Source organism: Mastigoproctus giganteus, chromosome 2 (assembly GCF_048544385.1).
Source record: "Mastigoproctus giganteus isolate SK-2022 chromosome 2, ASM4854438v1, whole genome shotgun sequence".
NCBI classification, from domain to species: domain Eukaryota; kingdom Metazoa; phylum Arthropoda; class Arachnida; order Uropygi; family Thelyphonidae; genus Mastigoproctus; species Mastigoproctus giganteus.
In genome coordinates this window covers 132761246-132784125 of record NC_143576.1, presented here as the reverse complement: position 1 = coordinate 132784125, position 22880 = coordinate 132761246, and the positions used below count along the sequence as shown (strand labels likewise).

The following is a 22880-nucleotide window of genomic DNA, read 5'->3' as shown; positions in this document are numbered from 1 at the left end:
AACCCATGCACAGTACTAAGTACTTTAGGTTCTAATACCTTTCATTTTTGGGGTTTATATATATATATATATATATATATATAAACCCAATGGTATACATTCACCTCCCATAGCATAGGGGAGATTGCCTGAATTGATGTGCACAGCATGTTATATGAATCCAACACCATGGTGACATTATTTAATGACATGTCCAGGTGACTACAGATTGATTAAAGTCATATACTTAACTGGAGGGAGCAGAGGATATGTCATTTCCCTGATAACACCATTGAAGGTAGAAAAGTAGGAGGGGAAGACAGCTGGGGTATGGGCATCATCATCACTAACCTACACTACTTGTATACTGCACTACCTGAGCAACAGTTCATCCATGCTTAAAATCTTCAATCTATAATTTTATCCTTAATTGTTCCTTTGCCGTGCCCCCTGACAAGTCAACTTCTGGGGACACGTCACTGCCCTGTCTCAGGGAGGCTAATCTCTACTAACTATCAATAAACTTGTTTAATGGCAAACATAAAAGCATTTATCTGCAAACGATTATAATTCTTGTTAGCAAACTCAACTATTTTTGTATTTTCTAATTCTTTCATAATCCCCCCTTTCCTCTTCCCCTCCCCCTTTTTTTACAAACTGTAAACTTACATAAAACTAAACTTCCAACTCAGCAATTGCTAATATAAATAAAAACTCATCAGTGCAAAAATAGCTCTCATATAAATAGCTTAAAATATAAATAAAATAACTCAAATATAAATAAAAATAAAATATCTCAAATTAAAAAAAAAAAATGTAAATAAAAATAGCTTAAAATATAAATAGAAATTCATCAATGCAAATTAAACTCTTAAAACTATTTACATATTTACCCTATATACAATCCATTAATTTCTCAATCTTATATTCCTTATTTCATTAATTCCCTTAGCATAATCCAAAAAAGTTTCATACCAAATCCTATTCTTAAATAAGTTACTGTGGGGTGCATGAGTCAGAGCCAATCTTAGAGAAAAATATTTCTCTTAGTTCTGTGTACCTTGTACAATTTTCTAAAACATGATCCGTATCTTCAATATGTCCACATACACACCTCGGATCATTTTCTATTCCCAGCTCCACCAACCTTTTCCTCATTCCATGCCCAGTTACTATCATTGTAGTCATCAGACCCAAGCCCAGCCATCTATCCATTTCTCACACTATCTTCACTCCAGGCAGGAAGGCATAGATGACACAGCCATTGTCAGAAAGGTTCCACCTTTTTTGCCAAATACAATCTATTTCTTGTTGCAATCGTTTTCTCTCTCTCTTTAAATCCTGCTTCCCATATAACTTATTTTCATCAATACAAGATTTAATTCTCAATATTTCTATCCTCTTATTTTTCTTGATTGCATACTCCATTACTTGTTTAATCACAACCAAATTAATTGGTTCTTTTCCTGATACTACTTGTAATGCATCATCTGAAACCATTCTACACAATCGCATCACAGACAAAAGGGCAAATCTCTGAGCAGAAATTAGACTCCTTTTTACGTGACTATTAGTAACCCTATTCCCTCATGCCCCACATGCATAGGTCACTATGGGCACAAAGATACACTTATAGAGGAGATCCAGGGATTTTCCTTTCACCCCCCCATTCTACTCTACTCATCTTCCTTATTTTAGAGTATATAACCCGAACTTTTTCTTTCAACTTCTGCATGTGAGGCAAAAAGGACATTTTCTCATCCACATGTACTCTAAGGTATTTGACTACGGGAGCATATGCTAAAGATGCTCCTAATATCTTCAAAGTGGGCTTCTTTCACTCAACCTTCCTTTGAGCAGCACCATTTTAGTCTTATCGGTAGATATCACCATCTTATACATTATTACCCATCTTTCTAATTGCCCCACAGCTTTCTTCGACCTATCCTCTATTTCTCTTCTTGAATTACCTCTCACCATTATTAATAGGTAGTCTGCATAAGCCACCGGCTCGCATCCGCCCCCAATCCTGATCCAGTAGCTCATCCAGCACCGCATTCCAGCTATATGGGCCAATAACTGACCCTCGCGAGGCTCCTCTATCCACTTCTTGTGAGACTACCATATCTTGTAACTATTGTTATACTCCTCTGATTAAGACTTTAACACACAATAGTACTGTCCAGAACATTTCATCTCCCTCAGCCTTGCTACAAAAACTCTGCCACCACATTCTGTCAAATACCCCCTTAAAGTCAATAAAGCATACCAAGTACATACTTCTCTGGAGCATCTTGAACATACGTCACCATTTTATCAATGGCATCTTCAGTAGATTTGCCCCTTCTAAAGCTGGGGTATAGGCAGGTGAACATATAGATCTATATGTATTGGGGGGACAACAACTGCACAGGAGTATAGAGAGCACATAATGGATCTGTATATGAGCCCTTATGCAGATGCAATAAGGGACAAATTTCTCTTCCATTCAAAGTCATTTCTATATAGGATGATAATGTCAATATAAATTGTGCCAGATTGGTTGGCCATTAACTGGAAATAAACACCATTACCTGTTGTGTGACCAGCATGATCTCCATATTTCAATCCTACAGAGCATAACTTCTCAAACTGTGAACATTTAATTGTGACAGATGGTATGCAAATACATAAAAAAATTGAAAATTAGTTACAAATGCACTGACATATCTATTTAATTTGCTAAATTACTAAGCTTAATTATATACAAGCCAAATCAACAGAGTTGTTTTGATTAAAAAAAAAAATTATGGTTGAATATTTGTCAAGACTGGACATACATAGTACTGTACTGAGTGTGCCCTTGGTCAGTCAAAAGAATTACTTAGAATATCGGTAATAATTTTTAAGATAATTTTTTCCAAGAAATTGCCTCAGAATCGACCAACTATATGGACCTAGAGATAGTGAGCAGGTTGTCTCATACACGTTTCGCCCATCTTAAATTACAATATTCCAACTCAAAATGTTTTCTCTGGTAATATGATGGCATAGAGGAATAAACATTCCTATAAGGCAGGCATGTCAAACCCGTGACCTGCAGGTCTCATGTGGCACTCCAACAAAAAGGCAGCAGCCCGCCAAGATTTCTTGAAAATCTTTTTTTTTTTAATTTAATTAAAAGAAATGGAAAAAAATACTAATTAAGTTTAATTTTATTTTCACATAATTTATTTTGAATTTTACATTTAAGCAATTTTCAATACAGCGCTCAAAAAAGAGAGAAAAGATATGACAATGTTTCATTTTTAAGCCTCCGCCTACAGCTTCAAGTACTACAGACTGAAAAGTGTTTGTTCAGTTGTACATTTGTGAATTATATTTTTAACTGTCTGTGGTTAATTTTGTGGGTTTTTTTGTATTAAATTAAAAATACGCATAATAATAAACATTATGTCAACCCCTAATATTCTTTTGTTCTTCTTCGATTGTTCTTTTCTTATCAGTAAGAAAAGAACAATCGAAGAAGAACGCTGTAACTTTCAAAAGAAATGGCAGCTAGACTATTACTGCATCCAGTAAAAGAGCAAAATAGTATGCTTAATATGTATTAAATCTATTTCAGTCTGCAAAGAATACAACATCAGGAGACATTATGATACACATCATAAAGAAATCTATGATAAATACATTGAGAAACATTGTGAAAGTAAGTTGTTAGAATTGAAACCAATCCTTAAAAACAACAAAACTTATTTACCAAACCTGAGGAAAATACAGCAGCTGTAAAAGCTAGTTACTTGTTATCACATTTAATTGCAAGCAAATCAAAACCTTTTACAGAAGGAGATTTTATAAGTGAGTGTTTAATTAAAGTAACAGATGTGTTGTGTCCAGAGAAAATAAAAAGCTTCAAAAGTGTAAGCTTAAGTAGGATTGATGAAATAGCTGAGAATTTAAAAAATCAGCTCAATTCAATGATATCCACACTTGAAGCTTTTCTATTGCAATTGACGAAAGTACAGACATTCGAGATATTGCACAACTGGCCATTTTTATTCGTGAATGTAATGTGAACTTGAAAGTAAGTGAAGAGCTTTTAGAAATTATTCCTATGCATGATACAACCACTGGAGCCAATATTTTTGGTGCACTCATGAAAATTCTGAATAAATATAAATTACCATTGAACAAGTTGGTTTGTCTTGCAACTGATGGCACACCTGCCATGATGGGTATTACTAAGGGTGTCATTGCAAAACTAAAAGAAACATGCAAACGACATGATAATAATCATATCAAACATTTTCATTGCATTATTCACCAGCAAGTATTATGTTCCAAGGTTTTAAATATCGGACATGTGCTAAAAAAAGTCTCCAAAATTATAAATTTTATTCGAGCATGTGGATTTAATCATCGGCGATTTTTTCATTTCTAGAAGACATAAAAAGTGAACACACTGATCTACATTATTTACAGAAGTTCGATGGATTTCGAGTCATAAAGTCTTAAAACAATTCTTCGAGCTGCTGGATGTAATCGTAATGTTCTTGGAAACAAAGAATTGTGAATGTACTGAATTAAAAGATGTACAATAGATAAAGGATCTGGCCTTCTCAGTTGACATTACAAGTCATCTTAACCAAATTAATCTTAAACGTCAAGGAAAACATCACATTGTTACAATGTTATTTGATAATATTAATGTTTTCAAAGAAAAATTATTACATTGGCGCAAACAAATAGAAAAAGAAAACTTATCTCATTTTAAAAGTTGCTAATCTCTGTTGTTAAAATCACCTGACTTAAAATTTACAGAATATAAACACCAAATTAAGTTGTTAGAAATGGAGTTTGATAGAAGATTTTCTGATTTCAAAAACTGTGAATTACAGTTTCGTCTTTTTACTTCGCCTACGTCTATTGATATTGAAATTGTTGACGAGAGCTTACAAATGGAATTAATTTTAATCCAAGTGACTCTTTGCTAAAGCTAAAATATACGGAAGTTGGAATTCAGACTTTTACGCTTATTTACCAGCAGATCCATTTCCAAAAATGTCATCTTTCACCACGAATATACTGGCTATGTTCGGGAGCACAGACTTATGCAAGCAACTGTTTTCTTCAATGAAAAATTCCAGAACAAAACTCCAGAAAGATCATGATTAACCGATCACCATCTATCATCAATCTTAAAGATTACATTAGCTCAAGACATTCAACCAAATTTTGATGACCTGCTTTGTGTAAAACGATGCCTAAGTGTCCTCTAAAAAATTATATAATAATAAATTGTGGTTTTACTGTTTATTTTTTATTAAATATTATAAAGTATTTTTAATTTAAAAACTAATGTAGGATACAAAACAGGTTATCTATATACTAAATACAGTAATTCTAAAAATTGTATTTTGTTTATTTTTTGAGTATTGAAGGCATGTCGCCCTCAGCCTAATATTAACAAAATAGCTTATACGGCCCATGGTGCAAAACGAGTTTGACATTTCTGCTATAAGGCATTCTCTGCTTGATATTAACCTCACCATTCAGAAATTTGCTATTTGTGACCTCTTCGAGACCATTATTCTCTGCTCCCTCCACAAATTGCACAGTCATTTCTTATTTCTTAAGTTTTTTTTTTATTCTTGTTTAATTTTGATGTCAACCTGTCCATCAGTAATCGATACAACGATAATAAGGACCAATAATTATGCTCCTAATGACTAATAACTGGTTACTGATGCTGCTATATCAGAATTTTATGTTATAAAAAGAAAAAAAAAAGATTACAATGAATAAACAGATAAAAATAATGCTTTTTATTCATATCCTGAATAAATGCTTTTTATTCATATCCTAAGTTTCATGATATATTATTGTGGCAGTGTTACAATAACTTTCCAATTTTGTTTTAAATGGTACATTAACAAAAAAAAAGGTTGAGGACCCCTTGCTTGTTTAAGACACACTTGGGAAACATATTACTACCCTTCAAAAACCTCCACAATCACTCCATGGGTTTAAAAGTGCTCTTGTATACCAGTGATCATCACTGCCTCTTGAATTTGATAGCCTCATCAACAGCAATTCAAACTGTTGCAAACACTGTATTGCAATCAGCAGACCCATACACCCTACTACTGACCAGCAACTGACATTTCTATCCATAACTTCACCTTTGATCAGCATGTCATTTTCCACAATTTTTGCATGTCTACTCATTGTCATTTTATCATTGTCATTAATAAAATGAAAACTGTCACTTTGTGCTTAGAAATCCTAATATTCAATTGGGAAATTGGGAAATATTTGGGAAATTGCAGATGAATATCTCCACAAGGTCCTGCAATTTATTCCATTTGAGGAATATTGCTAAGTTTTAAAAATCTGTGTATTAAAAAAAATAAAAACTAAAAATAATTTAGTTGCACTCTAAATTTAGTTGCATTCTACAGAAGCATACTCTTATGTATCTTAAAATTCCCAGTGTAGATGTATACAAATGTGTAGCAAAGCTAATGCTTACCTGACTAAAATCCCTGACAGTAAGAACTGTTTGAATAGCTTCTTCGTAAATGTCACGGGCCTAAAATTTGAAAGTAATCCACACATATATATATTGAAATTCAACAGAGCTTCATTGCTTATCTCAAATGAACAACTGCAATTCATAAAATAAACAAATCAATATTCATTTAAGGGCCCATGGCCCATAATGCATTATACAAAGGGTACTAGGAAAGTTTTGCAATATGATGCAACAATGAATCACAGGAAGCTGCTTGTTGCTGCATGTTGAGACATGTTCATACGTGCATAGTAGCCGCCGCGCCAAGTCGATGGGCTCAGTTATTCATTAGTAGTGAGAGTGTAAAGTGCTTGCGATGGCATTGTGGCCACGAAATGAAATAAGGACAGTTTTGCGGTATAATTTCGTGCGTGGTTTAACCATAGACCAGTGCTTAGAAGAAATGACTCTTGCACTAGATGATGATTGTCCACATCGTACAACGATATTCAGGTGGTATAGAGAATTCCAAAGGGGAAATTTCACTCTGGAGGATTCTGAGAGGCCGGGAAGGCCACGAACGTCAGTTACGGAGGAAAACGTTACTGCTGTGAGGAAAATGCTTGACGAAAACAGGCGAGTGACCTACCAACAGATAGAGGATACTTTGGGCCTAAATGCACCAGCAATTCGTTCGATTCTGCAAGATCATTTGCACGTGAAGAAACTTTGTTCTCTCTGGGTGCCGCATCAACTGACTGAAGAGCAGATGATACGACGTGTGACTTGGTGACGGGAGATGTTAAAAAAGTTTGATAAGGGACAATCTCGGTATGTGAACAACATCGTGACAGGTGACGAGACTTGGCTGTACTATTACGATCTGCCAACCAAGGCTCAAAACAAAGTTTGGGTCTTTGATGATGACAACACACCCGTAATTGTCAGAAAATCCCGATCTGTAAAGAAGAAAATGATAGCTGTATTTTTCAAATCGAGTGGAATTGTGGAACGTGTCGTTTTGGACACGCAGAAGACAGTCACAGCTAAGTGGTATACTGAACAATGCCTGCCTAAAGTCATTGGATCTATGAAGAACCTGCGGCCAAAGTCAAGAATGGACACCTGGTAACTCCATCACGATAATGCTGCAGCTCACCGCGCCAAAGCCTGCACCGAATATTTGACCACGACAGGACTGAAACTTCTCGAGCACCCTCCCTACAGTCCAGACCTTGCTCCCTGTGACTTTGCACTGTTCCCCCATGTGAAAATGAAGCTAAAAGGGAAGCGGTTTTCCAGTGATGAGGACCTTCTACGGGCTTGGGACAACAAGTGTACTTTACTCCCTAGTGAAACTTGGCAGAACTGGTTTAAAGATTGGTTTCGGAGGATGGAGAGTGTATTGAATGTAGAGGAAATTACTTTGAAAAAATTAAATAAACAAAGCTGTATTGCAAAACTTTCCTAGTACCCTTTGTACAATATCTAATATGAAAAAACAAAGTAGCAATAGTACATCTAGAAATGTGATTATACCTTTTATTATCATTCATCCACAACAGGGCAGTTAACATTTTATAAAAACTGTACTCAAAGACTATTGACATAAAAAAAAGAACTTTAACATAAGTACAAGTTCAATTATAAGCAATGACAGGAAAATAAAACAGAGGAAAACATTATGCAACTAGGTTAGTTACAATATACTGTTTCACATGTTTAACCTCATTCCAGGAGGGAGAGAGATCTATATCTCTAAAGGACTAATTAGCAGTTTGCAGGGAGCAGGACAGAACCTTTCTAATGAAACAATTATATTACAGGATGTAAAAACAATGAGCATTTGTTTGTTTGTTTATTTTTGGTTTTTAGGAGCATTAGCAACTAAGGCCATATTGCTCCAGAGATATGCGGTCGTCATTCCCCGACCTTTCCGCATCTGGTGGTCACAGGCTCGAACCCCAGTCAAATAAAGAAGCATGTGCTACGCACTGCTGCTCCTGCCCACTTGGCTACGGAGATACCAATGAGCATTTATACCTGGTATTACCATGTGAGAAATACCAGGTCTAAATGCTCTCTAAACATCAATGTAGTCCTCAATATTATATACACATATTGCAGCAGAGAAACAATAAATTAATTTAATAAGAGATTAAGCAACACTGCATTCAATCTTGATAGTTTCTCAGAATCATTTTATTAATTACACTGGCATCATAGCCAGCCTCTGTAGCCGAGTGGGAGTACAGTAGCACACACACACAATATTTGAGTAGACCGGAGGTTCAAGCCCCTGATTGCTAAACACAGTCAATATGCCAACCCGCACTGGACCAGGGTGGCAGATTATGGTCAACAAAAATTGGTGAGGAGGCTTCCATCCTGCAGTGGATTGATAATGACTGCCGTTTATTTATTTTATTTATTATGCAATTCACAACATATGGTTTCTTTGTAACTAGTGTTTTTTTATCTAATTCATTTAATTTCTTTAATTCATAAAACTGTACAGTGTTTTTCGCAACTAACCCTCATTCAATTTATTTTCCTAGACTTGACAATTGCAATTTCATAATTATTGCATAATTGATTAAAAATAGTGCAGCATATCTTCACAACTTCTTTTTCCTCATGATTCACACAATTTCATTAATTAAAAAAAAAAAAAAAAAGTGCAGCATTATATATCCAGTTCTTACAATCACCTCATTTTAACTTTCTCTAGAAGGAAACAATATCTAGAAAAACGATATCCACAAGAATTTTAAAATGTCAAAACTGTAAATAGTTTGGTTATTGGAATGTTTTCTGTACAATTTTATTTCCAGCTTGTTCAATGTATTTAATCACTGTTTGCCTTTAAAATTTATGTGGAGTGCAGTTTAATGTGGAGTGTTGTTTAATCCCTTAATTAACTGGACATATTTGGGAATTAGACATACTTAAAACTGGTGGTATTATGTGCCATTCTTCTTTTAAGGTATTCATGAATTCCACTAATGAAGAGGGCTATCTTAGCAGTGGCCGTAATTCTGCCCACTTCATTCAAAAGATGTTCAATAGAATTGTCATCACAGCTCTTTGCTGGCCACTGCAATGTTTCAACCTTATTCTCTTCAAACCATGCATTCCTAATCTTGCTTTGAGACAGGGAGTACTGCTATTTTCTAAGGTGTAAAGGCCACTGTCATAAAACTGCTAAAATGTAGGGCATACAGAATGGTTCAGAACACCAATGTTGAATTCAGCATTTGTGCTGCATCCTTCCATATACTACAACCTGTGGATCTAGTCCATAACATAACACCTCTCCCCCTCCCCCATAAAGGCATCGACCAGACTGAAAGAGCACAGTACTCAACATTTTCACTAAATTGTTGCTCATCATTTTCAGTGATCCACAATCCAGGCTCAGTGTTTCATACACCATGCCAGTTGGTGGTGCACATTTGTTTTTGTCATTAAAGGCTGGTGAGTTGCAGTTTTTCCATGAAAATTTGGACATTCAGCTCTTTATGTATGAATTTGCCTTTTTTGCTCACAGCTTCAAACTAAAACTTTAAACTCTGGGGAGGGGGCTAATAGTAAGATGTGGTAAACATTTGCCTCAAAACACAGACTCCTGATGGTCAGTATTTTACATCTACCTGGTTGTTTTTGTGGCTCAGTTTCACTTTTGGACTCAAGTCTAAGCTTAAAGCAAGGTCAGCAAGACAATTGTATTGTCCTGAGCCTTGAACTCCAGTAAAAATTTTAGATATTCACCTTGCCAGATGGAAATCTGATAGCAAAATGCACACAAATAGAAAAGAGAACACTAAAACTTATAAAACTTAGTCATTGATGCTTCAAGAAAAGTTAACAACTTGGCTGTTCTGCTGACTGAAAATTACTTTGCCAATTGTGCATTAAGCTTGCAAGAAATGTAGGCGAGTTATTAAGCTAAAATATAAACTATGTAGATTTTTAGTTTCTAGTTTGAAAAAATTTTAGGTTACTGCTTAATAAATGTTTTGGAATTAATCATTCATTATTCTGTCAAGGCCTTTAGTTTATTTTAACCAAATTTTTGTCAAAAAAAAAATAGCCCTCCAATGCAAGTGTTATTAGTTAATGCAAGGGACAGGGTAAGCTGTGCTTTACATAAATTGCAGTACACATCAGATGGGTCCACTGTCAGCATGCTACTGCCTTTGACAGAAACTGAGAGATCAGGTCCGCATAGACTTCCATTTCTTTAGCATGTTGTCAATTGTCACTTGGAAATATTTAATTCCTGATCAGCAACATGAAACTCTGTGCTTACTGTTCATGAACACAATGAAATAAATTTTGGCCTAACTGCTGATCACTTTCACAGACCAATATTTCATATCACATATAATTTCCTGCATTCAGAGAAGTATCCCATGGCTTCTGGTAGAATAATGTATATTTAATACAAAGATGAGAGGCAATAAATGGGAATTAAAATTTTTAATCTTAAGAAAAATAAGTCCTGCTAAACATAAGGTTTAAAACTAATACAGAATTGATAAATTTCACACATTAAATCCAAAATATTAAATTCACTGTAACTCACTCTTTCAAATAATCCACTACGAATATAGTAATCAGCAAGTGAATTCCATAGCTGTCCTAATTGATCTGTGTACCGCCTTAAACCTCCTCGAATAATTGCATCAACCTTCAGTGAATGTATTTTATCTGGATTTTTTGATATGAGATCACACAATTCATTCCAAAGCTGCAAAAAAAAAAAAAAAAAGGAAAGAAATTAAACAAACAAGGAGACTTATCTGTCTTGGAGTTATCTAGTAATTAAATATCCATAAATAGTAATGAAGTCAGGAGCAGAAAGAGATGGAATGTGATTTCTTTTCTTATGTTGCTTAACACATAAATAACAGATAAAACTTTTTTTTAAAACACAGCCACAGTTAAATTTAAAAAATATGAATGGATGAACTGATAGAAGGGGGGAAAAATTAATTATTGAACTGAATTTTGGAATCTAACTGTATTAAAGCTAATTGCTTGCATTTACTCAGAATGTGAAATTTTGCAAAATCCAAGCCTTGTATAAATTAATTTCAAAAGTACATTCACAATTTTCTAATCCTCCAGCTTTTGTATTTTGAATGTAATCTAGAATTCATCAAGCACATTGAATGAAAACTATGATCTTGAAGAGTGTTATTGATGGCTAATAACACTGGTTTACAGTGTATCTGGGGTTTGAGTAAAAGTATGTGGCAGTTATTTATGCATGTTTACTAATTACTAAACCGAAGTCCATTTGTTTCTATCACATAAAGATTTTTCACAATTCATTAACAAAATATTACCTAGGTATTATACGCAATGTGTACGTAACTATAGTTTTTGTAATGGTTTACAAGTTTTATACCCCTATATTCATAATCAGTATCAAATATTTGCCTCAAATACAACAGATTGTGCATGTTTAACCCATAACTACACGCACTGCATGGTAGCCGACCTTGACCCAGGAAGGAAGACGGCCCCCAAACCGCACTTCCGGCCCATCTGTGATTCCCAGAATTTTATTTTCCAAGTGGAATCTGGGAGACTCCTGTGTGTAGTTACGGGTTAAACTTGTCTGAGCATGCACTCACTTATCTGTACAGTCCACTCAACCACAGAGCCTATATAAGTGGCACATCTCTTATGCAGTCAGTACTCCTGTAAAAACCGTTGTTTGTTTTCTTTCAGTATGGCAACCAGAAAGTGTATAAACAGTCCCAACATATTTTGTTACATATGTGGTTGTTTTGTTCCTGTAAAGCAGAGGCGAAATATTACCGATTTTGTAAAAAAAAAATCCTATTATGCATATTTTCACATAAAACTAGGCGATCAGGATAAATCGTGGGCACCGCATAAAGTATGCCATATATGTGTCGAACATCTTAGAAAATGGAGTCAAGGAAAAAAGGTGTGCTTGCCATTTGCTATTCCTATGGTCTGGCATAAGCCAGTAAGCCATGCCGAATGTTACTTTTGTGTATGTGAAGTTAAAGGTTACAATTCAAAAAATAAAAAGGACATCAAATATCCAGATCTACCATCAGCCATAAAACTGCACGGACCTGATCTGCCTGTAAAACCTCCACAAGAAACTTTGGAGTCCACCAGAAGCTAAAGAGGTTAGTGAAGAGGAATGTTATCAACTAGAAAATATTTTAACACCACAGCAATTCACGCAAGTCGAACTGAACAATTTAGTAAGGGACTTAGGTCTTCCACAAAGTATGCTGCTGAAATTCTGGGATCCAGACTTCAAGCAAAGAACTTACTTGCTCCAGGTACATAATTTACCTGGTACAGAAATTGTGAAAGGGAGTTTATACAGTATTTTTCACAAGAAGATCCTCTCGCATATTGCAGTGATATCGCTGGTTTAATAAGTGCCTTAGCAGCTCCATCATATGTTCCTAGTGAATGGAGACTATTTATAGACTCTTCTAAGATTAGTTTAAAAGGCGTTCTCTTGTATAATGGAGATAAGTACGCATCTGTGTCAGTTGCTCATTCAGTCTACTTAAAAGAAACTTATGACAATCTAAAGTTGCTTCTGGAGAAAATTTAATATCAAGATCACAAATGGCAACTATGGGGAGACTTAAAAGTGTTATATATGTTGTTGTGGCAACAGCGTGGGTACACTAAAATGCCATGCTTTATTTGTGAATGGGATAGCAGAGCTAAAGCACTGCATTGGACATAGGAGCAATGGCCTCGGAAGTACAGTCTTACACCGGGGTCAAAAAATATTGTGCACGAAAGTTTGGTGAACCAGATAAAATACTTTTACCTTCACTGCATATCAAGTTAGGAATAATGAAGCAATTTGTTAAAGCATTGAATAAGGATGGCAATTGCTTTAAGTACCTACCTATGCAGTAAATTTCCCGGTTTATCTGACGTAAAACTTAAGGAGGGTATTTTCATTGGTCCCCAAATTAGAAAATTGGTTTTAGACAGTCAGTTTGAAACTACTATGACTGACGTTGAAAGGGAAGCCTGGATTACTTTTAAAAGTGTAATGGAAAACTTTCTAGGAAATCATAAATCACAGGATTATGAGAAAATTGTTCAAAATATGCTCGAAAAGCTTTGCAATTTAGGTTGCAATATGAGCATCAAAATTCACTTTTTGCATGCCCATCTTAATATTTTCCCCGAAAATCTTGCACAGATGACACAGACGCATATGGCAGAGAAGAAAAATGCATGGGATACATACAAATTAACACATGACACAGAAGCCTATGATAGATACAAGTTGATATGCAACCAAGTTACCAAGGAGGTTAGGCAGGCGAAGGCAGATTACGAGAAATCCTTGGCAAGGGATGCAAAGAAAAATAGCAAAGAGTTCTTTACTTATGTAAACTCTAGAAGGAAGGGGATGAATCAGATTGGTCCACTTGATATTGATGGGTCAAGTGCTGATGATCCTGCTCAGGTAGCTAACAAACTAAATGATTATTTTGCATCGCCATTCGCACATGAGGAGTTATTCAGCGAGGGGAATGCCAGAGGTGTATTCAACTCTAGCAGTAAGCTACAGAATCTTGAAATAACTGGGAGTAAAGTGGAGGAGAAACTGTTGAAGATAAACACAAGAAAGGCACCCAGGGTGGATGGGATCTATCCAGTTATATTAAAGGAGGCAGCAAAGGAAGTAAGCAAACCCTTAGCCATAATTATGAGAGCTTCCTTGGACTCAGGGGAGGTACCCATAGACTGGAAATGTGCAAATGTGACCCCAATTCACAAAGGAGGATCAAAGGCTGACACAAGTAATTATAGACCTGTGAGCTTAACTTCTGTTCCAGGAAAATTAATGGAGGCACTGGTTAAAGAAGCACTGCAAGATCATTTAGACAAGACTTCAGTTATAGCTCAGACACAGCATGGTTTTGTTAAGGGGAAGTCTTGCCTGACCAACTTGATTGGATACTATGATGCAGTCACAAAAGAACTGGATGCAGGGAATAACTTTGATATTATATACTTGGATCTTAGAAAGGCTTTTGATACTGTTGCACATGGAAGACTGCTACACAAATTGGAGCAGTGTGACATTGGAGGCAAATTGCTGCTATGGATAAAGGGGTGGTTGAGGGGGAGAAGACAGAGAGTGGTAATCAATGGACACTGCTCATCGTGGACTGATGTTATTAGTGGAGTCCCTCAGGGCTCAGTGTTGGGTCCATTATTGTTTTCTGTATTTATAAATGATATTGATGATGGTATATCGGGCTTAATGTCCAAGTTTTCAGACGATACAAAGGTTGGCAGGGTTGTCAAGGACACTACTGACACTATGCTGCTGCAACAGGATCTGGAAAGGTTGAGCAGATGAGCTGAGAGGTGGCAAATGAAGTTTAACATTGACAAATGTAAAGTACTACACATGGGAAACAGCAACCCCAGAGCAACGTATCAACTCTGTGGTACTACACTGACAGTGGTAGAGAATGAAAGGGACTTGGGGGTGGTTGTGCAGGCAGATATGAAGTTCTCTGAGCAGTGCAGACGGGCTGCAAGAGTAGCTCATGGAGTATTGTCAATGATATACAGGAATTTTTCCAGCAGGGATAAGGAGGTGATTATTCCATTGTATAAGGCGATGGTCAGGCCACACCTAGAGTACTGTATACAGGTCTGGAGGCCTCATTTCAAGAAGGATGTAGAGCTGCTGGAACGAGTACAGAGAAGGGCAACAAGATTAGTGAATGGAACAAAGGGGTGCTCTTACGAAGAACGGCTTAAGTTTTGCAAATTACAGTGTCTGGAGACTAGGCACCAGCGAGGTGATCTGATAGAGGTGTATAAAGCCTTGAATGGTTTAAGCATGCTCAATGCTGATGGGATTCTTCCTCTAGCTCAGAATAATCACCTGAGAGGGCATAAATTCAAATTGAGGAAAGACAGATGTAGGATAGACGTGCGGAAATTTGCCTTTAGCCAGCGGGTGGTTGGTTGGTGGAACAGACTTCCATCCCTTGTGGTGGAGGTTGATAGCCTAAATAAGTTTAAGGCTCAGCTGGACAGGTATTTTGAACGAACAGAGGGGTGAAGTGGAAGTGGTTTTTTTTTTTTTTTTTTTTGGCTGATGCTGCTTAAGCTTGCTTTCTTGCATCAAATGCCTCTACTAATGTTAATGCTAATGAGTGAAGAACAAGGGGAGAGATTCCATCAGGACATAAAGGAAATGGAGCAGAGGTACCAGGGAAGGTGGAATACAAGCATGATGGCCGACTACTGGTGGTGTTTAAAAAGAGAGAAACCTGGCACTTTACATAAAAGAAAAACGATTAAATGTTCTTTTCAAACAAAGAGACGAAGGTCTGATTAATGAAAATTTCAGAATTTTGATTAATACTTGTTAGTATTTATGTATTTTTTGATATATGAAAATGTAATCCTATAGATCTGTCATTACTAAATACAATAAGGTTATATACTTTCATAAAAAACAATACTTTTTTATTTCTTAAATTTGATGTATCTGGATGTGATAGGAAAAAATCGAAGTCATATATGAAATCACAGCAACATATTTCGGCAGTAGGACCTATTGAAATTCAAACCCCAGTGAACAAACTTAAATTTGTAAACTAGTGTAATTAGAATAAAGCAAAATAAGCACATTACATTGTTAGCAAAGTCCATAACACAGGTTCAATGGTTTTTTTTCACAAGATATGGGAAACAGCTCCAAAAGACATTCCATTTATAACTGATAAAGTACTTTTGGTCATACAAAATTAATTACAATTAATTATTACAGAAATTACAATTCTGTTCAAATTACACACTTTACAAAATTACACTATTCATAGAGGTAACCTGTAATACACTCTGTGAACCACAATCAAATATTGAAAGACCATATATAACTAATGAAAGCATTTTCTTGAAATCCTAAAAATTCAAAAAATCTAACTAGTTATAAATACTTTCTTCTACTATAAATATCAACTTCTTTTCTCAAATGTTATCATACCCATTGCACTTCTAGCTCCAATTTCCTGACAACTTACTGACAGACCATCAAAATAGCTGTATTTATTCACTTCTTATCCTCTGTATCACATACATTTTAATAGTTATTTCCTTTTCATCTCTTCCCACCACATAACTGCAGTCTTTACAAAATTTATTCTCATTCCATATTCTACACAAATTTCCTAAAGTTTTCCCAACAAAATCCACTCCTTCTATTGTATCAGATATCAGTACCATATCTTTTCATCTTCAGATTTCACTAGCTGCACAATTTCATCCCCTATTTACTCTCTCTCTCTCTCTCTCTCTCTCTCTCTCTCTCTCTCTCTCTCTCTCTCTCTCATATCCATCACTTTTCTATTATCTCTTCACATATATATTGAAAAATCTAAATATACTATGAAAAAAATTATTCTTTACAACTAGTTCTTTTGTGACAACTTCATAATAGCTTATTAGATTCATCATCATCATCAGCCAATTTCAATCCACTGCAGGATGAAGGCCTCTCCAGCAACTTTCCAGTTCCTTCTGTTTTGAGCACTGGCCATCCATTTACTACTCAAAAACTCATGAATTTCATCTATCCATCTCCACCTTTGTCTTCCAGGTTTTCTTCTAGCTTATTAGATTACTTACATATAATTTCCCTTTAACAAATACATGCATGTTTCGTGTAAAATAAACACACGGGAGTGTTTCTTGTATAAGTTTATATCTATCCCACAGTAGATCCTTAATCCTGGATTCAATAATTTTCCTTACTACAGAGGTGTTACAGAACTGTAATCCATTCACCCTTGAAACAACTTTTGTAAATTGTTAGCTGGTTAGAAATAATTACCTATTTGGCCCTACTAGTAAAATATCTGTATATCGGGTAGAACACCATATGCTGCTCTAACAGACAGTCTATACTGCTGGGAGAACTTCATGTTAGACTGCACAATTACTGCAAAGCTTTTTTCAGATGTTCATTGTTTCCCAAGTAGTAAGATAATCTGAGTAATTATAACCCAAATGTAATTTACATCTGAATAATAATTACATTTACTTATATTCTACTGATGAGGCTAGTGGAAGCCAGACGTGTTCAAACCCGCTAAGTGGATTTTCTTATTTACTGATTTTAAATTATTGTTTTTCTAAAACTTTTGATTTAAATTTAGTAGTATAGCATTATTTTGTGTCTTTCTGATTTTTCTGGTGTATTTATTCTTTACTCGGCCTTCTAATTGCATAAAAGTATCAGTAAGAGTACCTGTTACTGTTATTCACATGTTCATTGAAAGGCTTTTAAACATCCATGTTACGTAACCCCTGGCCTGGTGGCCGTGAAGGGCAATATTGCAATGTATTGATTTGTATTATTATTATTATTATTGCAATAAATATTTCTAAATAACAAGGCAAATTTCTTCGAAAGTTCACTTACTCAAATGACTTCTTGTTTGTGTCAAGGTATAGATAGATCTGAAATTAATAAGCTGGTTTCCCATAAGTCAACAAATTAAAATATTTTATTCTTCAATTTTGGGGAGTAATTCTATCAAGCACATATATAGAATGGATAGGGTCTTTTTTTTTTTTTTTTTTATCCATACCAACAAAAAGTTAATTCTGACTATTACCAGTAGCATGGCCCTGCTTACCACAAACTGTTTAATACATGAATTCCTAACCAGCATCGGTTAGCCTTCCACTTTATGGTGTACTTATCTGAAATATCCCTTTCCCTTCTCTTCTAAATTGTTAAGAAAAAAATATGTCGCTGTTGACCGAAAAACTCCTGACATCTATCATCAGAAAACAAGCAGATTTAAAAGCAAACTGAGAGAGAGAGAGAGAGAGAGAGAGAGAGAGAGAGAGATTGATTTTGATTTGGTAGTTGTTGGCGCATCAGCTTCTGTGGCCATATTGCACCTCCCAAGGTTTTTTTTGCAGTACTTTGATCCAAGCCCGAGGCGGGAATCGAACCCGCGACCTTTGGGTTGCCGGGCAGGTACTTTACCCACTCGGCTAGCCCGGTCGGCTAAGAGAGAGAGAGAGAGAGAGAGAGAGAGAGAGGTCACCTTACACAATTGAATTCACATGATTTCAACTAATTCTAACATTATAAATCTAATGTTTTAAAAAAAAAGTAAACTGATTTTACCTGATGCTTTGATTTTCCTTCTTTAGACACAAAATCATCTTTATTTACAATGTCTGCTAGCTTAACTGCAGCTTCATCAAGTCTACCTACAGATTTCAGGTATTCTATATATTCTTCTGTGTTCTCAGGATATAACTAATAATTAAAAAGACTTATTTTAAATGTTAATATATAAAAAATATTTATAAATGTTTATATTCATGATTAAAATATTCCTTTTTTAGTAATCATAATAAAACTATGGATTTATATGCCATATGATATTCTGTGACTTTTATCTTGAAAACCAAAGCAAAGTGATTCTTGTACTGCTTCTATTTGAAAGAGCAACAGCCTGGAAAGCAAGGTACCTAAGGATTTCAAAGACAGCAGGGAATCATCATGAAACAAGATACATAGCCTGTGTTAGGGTAACTAAGAATAAGAACAAGTGCATATGCACTTGCACATGCACATACACAAACAAAAAAGTGAAAATTGGAGAATAGTTAATAAATTTGAGTGCTGGTGAAGTCAGTAAAAGTAGACATTTTGAGGATATCACAGACATGGTGTCACTCAGATATAAGGGATGCAGAATTTGAATATCGGGAGTACAATGTTTAATCATTGTGCATTTCTGTACAATGTGTACATTTATCATTTGAGTGAACTTCCATCCCAAGTCGCCTCCCAGGTTTTCACCCATATGCGACTTGGTTCTCATTCGTATTTTCTTCTCTACCATTCAGTAGGTTATTTTACTGAAAATACTAGACCAACTGGTCAACTCAAATCACAGACAATTAGTTATAAATAATCTCGACCATTTGGCCTCTTGGTGAGGAGGGGACTATCACACCACCACGAGTTACCGTCCCCACCACGAGGAGGTAGGTCACTACTACTAGCCAGGCATCGCCCTACTTCTATTATAAGCATATTTTATAAACTCAACAAAATAACAAAAACTATTTCTATTATTAAACAATTGTACCAGATTACTTTCTGTGAGAGCAAGCGTCCCTCGGTCCAGTCTCACTCTAAGGTCCTCATACAATGTGTACATTTCCATTTTTTTCCATTTATTTGTTCACACAATTATTACATATATATATATATATATTTATAATTATTGATAAAAAAGTAAAGAAAGAAAGTTAAAAGACAATAACTGTAACTAATATGTAATATTTATGAGTCAATGCAGTTGCGAGCAATCATGCAATACACCCATAATGTCTATAGAATATTAAGGATAATATAAAGAATTATTAGAACAAGTAAATCAATGCAATAATAATACCATCAGGGACCTAAGAAAACGCAAAAAAAAAAAAAAAAAAAAATTATTATCGCTTTTTATCGACAATCTAGATGACTTCAACTGGGGCTAACCACCCAGAATGAAGGCAAAAAACGACAAGAGGTTCTCTGTTTCTGTGATGATCAATATATGCTAAGTAATTTAAATCTAAACCAAATATAAACTATAGCAAATTACTTGGATCTTCATATAGAAATATTCCATAATAATAATATAGACGTAAATGTGTATAATAAAAGAGATGCATTTAATTTTAACGTAGTCAGCCTTACAAACTGGAGATCTAATATATCAAAATCAGTACATGCTAATATAATTTTATCACAATGTCTAAGGATTGCTTATATCTGCAATAGTAATAAAAATTGTTAAGCGGGCTTAACAGCGTTGTACGGCAAGTTGATCAATAATAATTTCCCTATCGCTTACCTGAAATATCATTTCAGGAAAGCGATAAGCATAATTAATTTCAAAAATTTGTTTTCTGAACCTATTGTTTCAATATAATTTTCAATATAATTGTCATATTTAGTGCCATGTATATAGGTACATAGGATACACTTTGCATTCTTGGTGTCTTACGGCATAGAAAACTTGTACCCACCGGCTTGCAAATTACAGTGTATCATTTTTTTTTTTTTTTTTTTTTTTTAATATATAGTTAAATTCATTTAAAATTTACTTAAGTTCACGCTGAGATAACATGCAAATTCAGCTCAGGGTCCTACTATAGGAACGGGTTTGCGATCCCGGGCATACCCGAGCCACAACTTATATCTTGTAATGTCTTTAAACTGTCCTACATTTTTTATTTTATTAAAATTGTCTTTATTTTTATTTCTCCGAAATTATTAGGGCAATCTGAGGATGTAGGAGAAACTATTTCTTATCTATACCACTATTTTTCGCCTTTGTGGAGTTCAGGTTCTATTATTCCTACTCCTTTAGTTTTTCTTCTTACTATCTGCATGTTTCTCTATGCGTTAATTTAATTATTTATTTTTTACCGTATCCATCACATAGGGGGCACCACATATTATTTTGACGACTATTACATTATGTCCTAGATACGGTCAATATGTAGTATGTATTATATATTTAATCTTATTTTAATCATTAAATTACGTTCTCTGTCGGGTCAACGATGATTAATATATGCTTACATTTATATTTTACTTATATTTCTTACCTTTGATTCTAATATTTCTAAATTTTCTTAACTTTTATCATCATTCAATTTATTTATATTCGATTTATAATTGGCCTATACTGGTTTATATTTGGTTTAGATTTAAATTACTTAGCATATATTGATCGTCACAGAAACAGAGAACCTCTTGTCATTTTTTGCCTTCATTCTGGGTGGTTGGCCCCAGTTGAAGTCATCTAGATTGTCGGTAAAAAGCGATAATAATTTTTTTTTTTTTTTTTTGCGTTTTCTTAGGTCCCTGATGGTATTATTATTGGACTGATTTACTTGTTCTAATAATTCTTTATATTATCCTTAATATTCTATATATATATCCAAGTATGACAAAGCAAATATTAAATGTTATAATAAATATAAATATTATAATAAATACTAAGTAGTCACATAACCAATTAATGCCATCTAGGACGATTAAACATTACATCGGTCTGTATAAATATGAATATGAGTTAAGTTAATAGTGGTAAGAGTTTTTTAAAGGTAAAATATGATATACTAGCTTATCAGGTAAACCATAAACCATGGCGGGTACCCAACGTGACCTGGAAAAAATCAATCTATGCCATTGACATAAGCAATAAATTATAAACATATATAAAAATACCATTAAAATGTTAGTTATGGCAATAAGATACATTGAAAGGAACTTTTTCGAGGGCTAACCCTTACAATGTATCAACCATAATTAACGAGCTATCCGTTTCTGTAGTCATCGTCCAGCATAACTATGTCCAAATATACGTAAAATATACGTAATGCTCCATGGGTAGGAACTTATTCTGTAAACTTCTACTATTACTTCGAGAGAGATACTTATTTGACGGCTTTTCTATGTGTAATATTATACAGTATATTAAATAACAGCAGAGGGCGCTGCATGTAATTATACTTATTTTATCACTTAACTTAGCTATTACATTTCCTAGGGGGGGCTTCGATCGGTAGTTATATATGCTACACGTGCCAATACACGTGGTTTTCTAGTACCTTGGCCATACAGTGGTAAGCATTCTTATTTTAATCTTAAAGCATTCTAACCAGGATACCTTACTATAAGGTTACATCCTATGTTAATTATTTTGCTTTTTCTTTGCTGTTTAACTTTCACTTTCTTATCCCTATCTATTCATACCTCATGAACTATTAGAGTATTCGAGGGGGATTGAGGTACTATATCTATTCTTATACCTTTTTCCGTTCGCCTTTGTTAGCTATAGCTCACACTGTTATTTTTGCTTAGACTACCGTGACAGCATTTACTATCAACTACGCACATATGCCTAACAATAATTATAGCTCTTTCTATAATTTTAATTTAATTTAAAATTTTGGCTATCCGTCGGGCTAACAGTCATCTTGCCAGCTTACTGCTAATTTGGGATTAATTAACAAATTTTATTACTACCATTTGGCTCTAACTTACTACAAAATTTTATACTTTTGGCTCTAACTTACTACAAATTTTATACTTTTGGCTCTAACTTACTACAAATTTTACGTATATTTGGACATAGTTATGCTGGACGATGACTACAGAAACGGATAGCTCGTTAATTATGGTTGATACATTGTAAGGGTTAGCCCTCGAAAAAGTCCCTTTCAATGTATCTTATTGCCATAACTAACATTTTAATGGTATTTTTATATATGTTTATAATTTATTGCTTATGTCATGGCATAGATTGAT

At 34.7% G+C, this 22880-nt stretch overlaps 1 protein-coding gene across 2 annotated transcripts in view; it reads right to left on the bottom strand.

Moving 5' to 3' along the window:
- The window catches only part of fand (Pre-mRNA-splicing factor SYF1 fand), a 385689-nt gene that overhangs the window by 269790 nt on the left and 93019 nt on the right, over positions 1 to 22880 (bottom strand). For both annotated transcript variants that reach the window (XM_090368673.1, XM_090368674.1), the window contains 3 exons: positions 18678 to 18812; positions 11061 to 11225; positions 6491 to 6550 (listed from right to left, as the gene is read on the bottom strand). In XM_090368673.1, the coding sequence (XP_090224799.1) occupies positions 6491 to 6550; positions 11061 to 11225; positions 18678 to 18812 (360 nt within the window). The remainder of the gene's footprint in view (positions 1 to 6490; positions 6551 to 11060; positions 11226 to 18677; positions 18813 to 22880) is intronic.